General features: G+C 35.9%; 1 protein-coding gene across 1 annotated transcript; it reads left to right on the top strand.

Annotated features, from left to right (window-relative positions):
- Positions 1 to 962: 962 nt before the first annotated feature.
- LOC145814317 (uncharacterized) lies at positions 963 to 4,629 on the top strand. The gene is made up of 8 exons (XM_082910988.1): positions 963 to 998; positions 2,017 to 2,097; positions 2,222 to 2,351; positions 2,452 to 2,591; positions 2,684 to 3,089; positions 3,269 to 3,374; positions 3,444 to 3,909; positions 4,246 to 4,629. Exons 1-8 carry the CDS (start codon positions 963 to 965, stop codon positions 4,627 to 4,629), a joined length of 1,749 nt encoding a protein of 582 aa, XP_082767114.1.
- The last annotated feature ends 4,753 nt before the right edge of the window (positions 4,630 to 9,382 follow it).

Here is a 9,382-nt window from a genome sequence, read left to right as displayed (position 1 = left end):
ATGTATTTTTATTTACAAGTAACTTGCTAACATTCTAACTTTGGCCCCTAAAAAAAGGGGCAACTAAAAAAAAAAATAAAAATTTAAAGTTGGACTTTATAACAAAATAAAATTTTAATTTGTTAATTTAAACCATAATCTTTGATTTATTTTCAATCTAAGCTATTTGTCTATTGTTGTTAACTAAAATCAACCAAAAAAAAAAAAAACATTTTAATCATTAAACTCAATGTAAGTATAAAATATCTAAAATATCTATTTTTATTGAGTTTAATAATTAAAATACTTTTTATTATTATTATTATCAAGTTTACTTAACTGAAATAGGCAAATGAAAACAAATAAAAAAATTTATGATTGAAACAAACAAAATTAAAAATTTAGAGTTTATTTCATTATAAAAGTGAAACCCTAAGTTTTTTTTTTCTTAATTTTTTTATTATAATTTTCTAAAAAAAATAATAACAATAAAAACGAAAAAGAAAAAGAAAAAGAGGTAGGTCTTACTTCCACATTTGAATCCATGGGGAAGAGGTCTACCACAAGCTCGAGCAACAAAGGCAACCTTTGCAACATTGACAACATCTAGGGCTTTTGGGGTTGCAAATTGACACACGCATGGTATGTCTGCGGCCCTTACTGCAACACAACAAGCTTGTGATGGTGGGCTTTCTGGGTCTCTATTGTTGAAGTATTCCATGCATTGATCAAGGGCTTCAACATCATCTAGGCAGCCCACTTCAGCCCACACACCACCACTATTCATCATCCCAACTATCATCAACAACATTGCTAGGGTTAGGTTCATTGACCTAGTCATGCTAATGCTACCAAATGCCATCTCCCTTCTTCTCTTTCTTCTGTCTCCTAACTTGCTTTTTCTCTCTTGCAATTTTGCATGTGTGGGTTATCAATATATATATATATAGAGAGAGAGAGAGAGAGAGAGAGAGGGGAGAGATATGGGGCAAGAATATTTGTGGTTCAATGATGATTCTGTTGAGTTTTGGATTATTAAATACAGTTTTTAAATTTTTATTTTTTGTATGTTGAAATTTTTTATATTTTTTAATCATTTTTTTAATTATAATTTTATTGATATACCTACAAATTAAATTTATCATTAAATGCCCAATTTCATCATTAAAAATACAGCAATGACACTAAAATATTTTACCTCTAAAAAGTGATTTTATCATTAATTTTTTTTATCATTAAAACATACTGATCATGCAATTTGAAATCTATATCTCATTTTCACTAAAAGGAAATATATTTGAAAAGACTATATAATTAATTTAAAAATGTTTTCATATATATTAATAATAAAAATTAGAGAGTAAAAAAAGAGTGTTGCTATTAGCACCCAAAGAATTATGTTGGACCCCCAATTTTTGGTTTTTTTTTTTTTTTTTTAATTTTTTATTACAATACTAACCTTAAATGAAATTACTAAAAATGACATTATTAATGTTGGGACACCCCATTTTACAATTAAACCTACACACCTACTATATCGTGAATTAGAGTTTATGTAAACACCCACCTCCATCACCACTCATTCGTCTCCCCCAAATCCCACATTCAGAACTTACACAACCTTGAAAACCCTTTAGTAACCATTTGATTACCTACACTCCTCCGGCAATAACAATAAGTGGAAGTTTTTCAAGCAACTACAACTCCATAAAACGAGAAGAGTACGACAATAAAAGCTCAGAAAAGATTCATAACTTTGAAGTTGTTCTTAGCTCAGAGGAGATTGGGCTTGGAAGGGTAAGTTTTTTGAAAAAAATGACAAATTATAAAATCTGTTCGTCATTTTTTCGGGATTAAACTCCCGAACATTTAACTGAAATTCGAGAACTCAAGCTCGAACATTGTTTATTTGTTCAGAAACTAGTAACCGAATATTTATTATTTGTTCGGAAGCATGTAACCAAACGTTATTCATAGGTTCGGACCTGTTTTACCGATCAAATTTTGAAATTTAATTTGTATTGTTATTTATTTTAGGATGATGGTGAGTCAAATAGAAGCAGCAAAGTTGGCTCAGAATTCATAATAGATTATAATAATGAATTTGTGACTCATGAGGTAATATACAAACGTATTGAAAATTATATAAATATTTTTCAAATATATATTGTTAATGTGCATTAATTTATTTCTTTATGTGTGTATTGGTAACAAAATCATTACTTTATTTTTAAAATTTTAGATATTCAAGTCTCGAGATGAATTAATTCGGTGGGCATGTGATGTTGGGAGGAGAAATGGTTTGGTTATTGTTGTGAAGAAATCAGATGCGGGTGGTACTCATCGTAAAAAACCAAGACTAACTCTTGCTTGTGAGAGGAGTGGGTGTTATAGGGACACTAGGAAAAACACTAGACCTAACCGGTACTAAAAAATGTGACTGTCCTTTTCTGTTAAAAGCTAAAAAATTAGATACAAACGATGATTGGACATTGATCGTGATATGTGGTGTGCATAATCATCCTGCTGCGGTTTGTCTTGAAGGTCATTCTTATGCTGGGAGGTTATCACATGAGGAAACTTCTTTGTTGGTTGATATGTCGAAGAGTTTGGTATGACCAAGTGAGATATTAGTCACACTTAAACAACGCAATAGTGAAAATGTTTCTACAATGCACGTCAACGGCATAAAGTTTTTGAGAAGGCTGGGAGATCTGAAATGCAACTACTATTGGGTCAGTTAGCGATGAACAAATACATAGAATGGCATAGGAACTGTAAAGATACTGAGACTGTTACCGATTTGTTCTTTGCACATGCAGTTAGTTTGGATTTGCTACGTGCATTCCTACGTGTGTTACTAATGGATTGTACATATAAGACCAATCGATATCGTTTGCCACTTTTAGAGATTGTAGGAGTAACATCCACTGAAAAGACTTTCTCTGTGGGTTTTGCATACCTCCAGTATGAGAGGAAGGATACTTATATATGGGCACTTGGTATTTTGCGTAGTTTGATGGATGGGAAAAGTCTTCCCAATGTTATTGTTTCAGACAGAGAATTGAGTTTAATGAATGCTGTTGCAACGATATTTCCACAACTTACAAGTTTGTTATGTAGATGGCATATTAATAAAAATGTGTTGGCCAAATACAAAAAATTGTTTGAGAGGAAGGAGAAATGGGATATGTTATAACAAGTTGGAATATGTTGGTTATGTCATCTTTTGAAGAAGTGTACATGCAACGACTCGTATTGCTACAAAATGAGTTCGCCTTTTATGCAGAGGCACTTCAATATGTCACATCTTTTTGGTTGGATACATATAAGGAGAGATTTGTTGCTACATGGACAGATACATGTATGCACTTAGGAAATTCAACAACGAACAGGTAAATTTAATTATTTAAAAAAAAACGTATATTTTCCTGTTTTACCATTATAATGGTTTACATATATAGGGTAGAGAGTTCACATGCAAAGCTCAAGAGATATCTTGGATCAAGTCGAGGGAGTTTTCAGTCAAATTGGTCAAGGATACACAATTTGCTTGAGTTGCAACACACTGACATCAAATCATCTTTTGAGAAGAGCAAGACAGTTGTGCAACATAATTTCAAGCCTACTCAATTTAAAGATCTTTGTGGAACCGTGTCTGTTACAGCATCAGAAATGATATTGGCAGAGTCCAAGCGAGCATCTTTTGTTGGCATTGACATTATTACATGTGGTTGTGTTGTTCGGCGTACACATGGATTACCATGTACGCATGAAATAGCAGATTATATGAGAGAAAATCGACCAATTCCTCTAACTTCTGTAGATCCACATTGGTCCAAGTTGGACATGCTTAATACTCCTAAAAAATCAAATTCATTTTTGGATTGCAAATCAGAGTTGTTTATGTTTGCTCGATGTTACGAAGAGGTAGATCGAACTATGCGGGTTCAAATGTTAAAGAAGTTGAGAGAGATACATACACCTGAGAGTACATTCTTGGTTGAACTTGAAGTGAAGCTTAACCCACGGGGTTGACCATCTTTGAAGATTGATACTTCTACTCGTCGTGAGCCCTTTGCTTTTGAGTTTGTTTCATCTGCACAGGACATCTATTCACCACGTGTAGGTTTGAAGAAAAATACGTGCCCAAAGAAATTAAAATCAATGCAGTGACCAAAGGTGTGAGTTTGCAAACCGATTAATTATGTTTATACCTATACAACATGTATTAACTAACTTTGGCAATGGATTGTATGTGTGTAGGTATACCCACATCGATCAACAAAAAAAAAAAAAAAAACCAATTTGTCTTTTGTAGGTGAACTTCCTTCAAGTTTGAGGCCATATATTCAACTCGTGAAAAATGTTGATGTTGATGGTAATTGTGGATTCCGAACCATTGCTAGATTTATGGGATTTGGGGAAGATGGATGGTTGCAAGTGAGGAAAGACTTACTACAAGAATTACATGCCCATATAGATCACTATAAGAGTTTGTTTGGGGGCCAAGAAAGAGTTCATGAGTTAACTACTACTTTAGTGTATTTTGAATCAAATGTTGCATATAGTCATTGGATGACAATGCCTGACATGGGTCATCTGATATCATCTTTTTACAATGTTGTGTTATCTCATTTATCTTCTTAACAATGCCTTACTTTTCTCCCTCTTAGAACGATCCCAATATCGGTTGCATCTCGCAAGGAGATATGTATCGGGTTCATCAACAACAACCATTTCGTTCAGGTGCTCATTATGAGGCCCATTATTGACACAAATTTGTTTCCGTTATTAGCAATACAATAGTAAATTGTAATTTACCATTATTTCATATTTGTAGGTCTTCTTGGTGCATGGTCACCCGGCGCCACCTATGGCAACGAATTGGCGACGTTACCATTTACTTGTTGCTGTAGGATGGAAGACAACTTACAATGCCCGAGTGCAACATTTCACTTCACTCGTAGGATCGAGTGTAGCGACAACTGAGACAATAGAGTTAGATGTAGACATATGAAGTTCTAGCGAAGTAGATGTGCATGTTTATAACATGTGTTTTTATTATCTGAAGAATTCCAATTTTGTTTATTTATGAAACTGGTTGGTAACGCGAAGTCCAATTTTATTATCTGAAGAATTCCAATCTTAATTAAAAATATTAAACTTTGACCAAATGGAAATTTGTTAACACTTTCAACGGTTAAAATTGTTAAGGCTTGCAGAACTTTTCATTATGCAAGTTCGGGAATACAGGCTTGAACATTACTTATTTGTTGAGTAACACATTTCTGAACAAATAAGTAATGTTCGAGAGAATAGGCCTGAACATAGAGACTTCTTAACACTTTCATCAATCAAAATTGTTGAGGCTCCTAGAAGTTTGCATTTGTTCATGTTCGGGAATACAGGCCCAAATATTACTTATTTGTTCAGTAACGTATTCCTGAACAAATAAATAATATTTGGGAGTACAGGCCTGAACATGGAGACTTTCTAACACTTGCAACCGTCAAAATTCTTAAAGCTCCCAAAAGTTTGCATTTTTTTACGTTCGGGAATACAAGCCCGGACATTACTTATTTGTTCGGTAACGTGTTCTTGAACAACTATGTAATGTTCGGGAGTACAGGCCCAAACATGGAGACTTCTTAACACTTGCAACCGTCAAAATTCTTAAAGCTCCCAGAAGTTTGCATTTTTTTATGTTTGGGAATACAGGCCCAGGTATTACTTATTTGTTCGGTAACATATTCCTGAACAACTATGTAATGTTCGGTAATATAGGCCCGAACATGAAGACTTCTTAACACTTTCAACCGTCAAAATTCTTAAAGCTCCTAGAAGTTTGAATTTTTTTATGTTCGAGAATACAGGCCCGGACATTACTTGTTTGTTCGATAACGTGTTCCCGAACAACTATGTAATGTTCGGGAATACAGGCCCTGTGGACTTGCCTTTTTCCGCACCCCACCTTTTGGAAAGGTTTGAAAAGAAGGCCTCACAGTTCGGACTCCCGCAGTTCTAAATCTAATCTCACAAGTGCAATGTGAAATTGATAAACACCAAAGAGTCCAAATCCGGCAAATCATTTTGAAAAATTGATTTTAAATCAAATCATGTCAAAATTGGACCACTTTGCCAGATACAGAGTCGCCACCTAAATATTTTATTTTTGGAAAAATTTAGGAAACCCTGACTCGTGCCAAAGGCCACATGTCCGTCATCAACAAAGTTACCTCGGCTTGGGAACTTAGGTACGAATGGGGAAGGTCATGAATTAAGCACTCCCACTCGCCCGATCAAAGATCGGCCTCTACTAATCATGATATAATTTTTTATAAACATTATGTGCTCTTATTTCGGTTTGTTAAACTAGCTTTACTATGTGATGCGCACAAGCAAGTATAGACTAGTTTGCTCGATTTGGAACAATTCAACTCATGTTTGTTTGCGAAAGATAGTTTGAATTTGCCACCTCAAGTGGGCTTAAAGTTTGCGGATTTGCCACCAAACATAGTGGGCTTAAAACATGATTTGCCACTCAACAAAGTGGGCTTAAAACGCACATTCGTTGAATTGTTCCAATTCAAATAACAAGCCTTCATCCACAGGCATTCAAGTAGTTTTACAAGTAAGCACATAGCCTCATGACAAGCATGCTAATCATGGCAACATTCACACTTATGCAAGTATGCTAAAGCGTAAAACTCACCTAGTACTCCAAGTTAGGAAAACATGAGTTAGCAAAATATGCATAATTCCTAACTATGTTAAATGTCTAATGCAACATATGCAATATGCAATTAATAGGCTCGGCTACTAATATGACATGATTTGATTTGATAACATGCAATTAAACACGTATTCAAATAAGTATTGAAATGATAATACAATTTGAATGATGCACTGAGCCTCAGTGCATGCAATACGAATGAATGGATGAAAGCATAAGGTATGCTAATTTAAATATGCCCCTAATCTAACCATCAAAAGCGGATAAATAAAAAAGAGAAAGACGCGGGGTTGGAAGACATACAAACACGTACGCACACTTATTACAACATTACGCCCTCGCGAAGAAGGGTCTGAATGAATAAAGCTAACTAACTAATTAAGCTATGCTAAGCTAATTAAGCTAATTATTACAACACTTGAAATGAGTAATTAACTAACTATCAAAGCTAATTAAAAGAAATTAACTAGGCTAAGCTAATTAAATATTACAACATCAACTAATTAGCTACAAGTAATTAGACTAATTAAATATTACAACTAGATTCATTATGCTAGTGAAACGATTAAATAACAACACATTTGAAATGGACACCAAGGAAGATGGATGGAGGTTGCACGTGCATCGCTTGAAAGCTACTCTGTCTGCTCGGCCGCCTCTGTTTCACCTACAGCCACTACCTTTATTTCTGCAAAATTGCACTGCTGGCCACTGTAGACACCCCATTTTTGACCGTCCTCAAGACTTGGACGTCATCATTTGAACACTCGATGATCATCTATGCTCGTGTTCGTTTTGAGTTCCCGGAGGTCTCGGCCACGCACCTTGCCTCAAGATCTCTCAACTTGACTGTTTTGTGCTTGGTTGTGGACCAAGCACTTGTGTTTTTGCTTTTAAGGGAAGAGGGTGGCTTGTTGGCCATTTCCTCAACCCATTGGCCAAGGCATGAAGCCATCGGCCCCTTTTTCTTTCCATCAGCCAAAGGTGCTGGCTGATCGGCATTGTTTTTGGTCGATCGGCCACCTTTGTTGGTCAATCGGCCACATTTTTTGGCCGACCCCTTTCCATCTGCTTTTGGCAGATATTTTATGCCAGCTGTCACAACTGGCATGCATATTTTATTCCCTCCATACACGTGTATGGAGGGATTTACACCTTGTGTTAGCTTCTTCAAGAAGCCTTGGAATTGGATTCCTATAAGAAGGGAGCTCCTTCTCCCTTCTCAAGGGTTAGAAAAAAAAATCTGAGGAGAAGTTATATATCTATCTATCTCTATATCTCCCTCTCTCTACATTTGTGTGTGCGTTTGTGTTCTAAAGTGCATTTTGTCCATACTTTTGCACTAGAACACCTAGAGTTACACCATCCTTGTGTGCTGAGGTACTAGGAGGTTGGTTTTAAGGTTCTTGAGCTGGTTTTGATCAGAGAGAGTTGCTGGTCTTGTGTTCTTGAAGTTGTTCTTCAAATGTGAGATTCTAAACTTTAGATACCCCATTCTTTCTTAAGCTTTTACACATACTTCTATATTGTTTCAAGCTTGACTCTAAACTACAAAAAGTCCTGATTTTGTATGCTTGTTATGGTTGCTTAAGGTCACTTTTTGGTTGGGGGTTGTCTACCCCCTCTTAGGCCTTGTTTGGCCTTGTTTTGTGCCTTTACTTTTGAGCTTTGGGATCATCTTATTTTGACCTTCCCACCACTGAAATCCAAAGGATTTTCAGTGATGGAGAAGTGGTTTTGGAGTCTTGTATAGGAGGGGGACACCCCTCTCTCCTTATGTCTCATATGCTTGTGTTGTTGGCTTATAAGAGTAGCATGTCTACTTAGCATGTCTTGGTTTTATTTCAGCACTTTTTAGTGGCTTTTAGGACCTGCCTTAACTTTATTCCATGTTGGTTCGACGGCATCTTGCATGCTTCACATACTTGTAGAGTAATCTTGCATGTTTGCATAACATGCATCTTGTGTTTGGACAACTATTCTTGCATGTTTTGGCCCCACTCCAAGGAGCTTTCCCTCATGTTTTACTATGATTAAACTCTGTTCGATATTGTCTTGGTCATGCATGCATTGTTTTGCATAGCCTTGGTCCATTCTAGCTTGTAAGCTTTGTGCCTTGAGTTCATTAGCATGTGTTGAAGTATTTTCATGATTTGGCATCATGTGAAATGTAATTTTAGTCCATGTTTCATGGTCACACACTTGCATTTATCACCTATTCTATGCTTTGGATAGTTTGTGTTTCATGCCTTAAGAATAGGTCATTGTGCATGCCATCATACTTAGGCCTTTGGGATGCCATCTAAGTGGATTTTTGGGCTTATTCTAACATGCCATAACTATGATTTTATTGGCCTAAGTCATGCTATGTTTGGTTGTAATAGGTGTAGTGCAATTGCCCCTTTTGGCCTTGTATGCGTCTTGTTTTGTGCTCACCTTTCTAGCATGTTTTGGCCTTATACCATACATGTTCTAGCCTTGTTTTGGACTGCCTTGGGACTGTTTTGGGTCACCTTGGTCCTTTTGGGCTTGGTTGATATGGCCATGGTTCAAGTACCTTGGCTAGCTTTGAACTTGAAGTCCATTAGCATGCCTTGCTTGTGTTATGTGTTTGATTTGGCATCACTCTTAACATAATTTCAGAGCTTATGGTGTCACCATACTACC

Source organism: Camellia sinensis, unplaced genomic scaffold (assembly GCF_055761805.1).
Source record: "Camellia sinensis isolate YWXY unplaced genomic scaffold, ASM5576180v1 Unanchor1, whole genome shotgun sequence".
NCBI lineage: Eukaryota > Viridiplantae > Streptophyta > Magnoliopsida > Ericales > Theaceae > Camellia > Camellia sinensis.
This window is presented reverse-complemented; position numbering and strand designations above follow the sequence as displayed.

Excerpts from the sequence above, each read along its gene's own strand:
- LOC145814317 (XM_082910988.1), top strand. The coding sequence starts at position 963 with ATGGGGCAAGAATATTTGTGGTTCAATGATGATTCT. Across the intron at positions 2,098-2,221 it reads ATGAATTTGTGACTCATGAG|ATATTCAAGTCTCGAGATGA; the intron begins GTAATATACAAA and ends TTAAAATTTTAG. Across the intron at positions 2,352-2,451 it reads ACCAAGACTAACTCTTGCTT|ATACAAACGATGATTGGACA; the intron begins GTGAGAGGAGTG and ends CTAAAAAATTAG.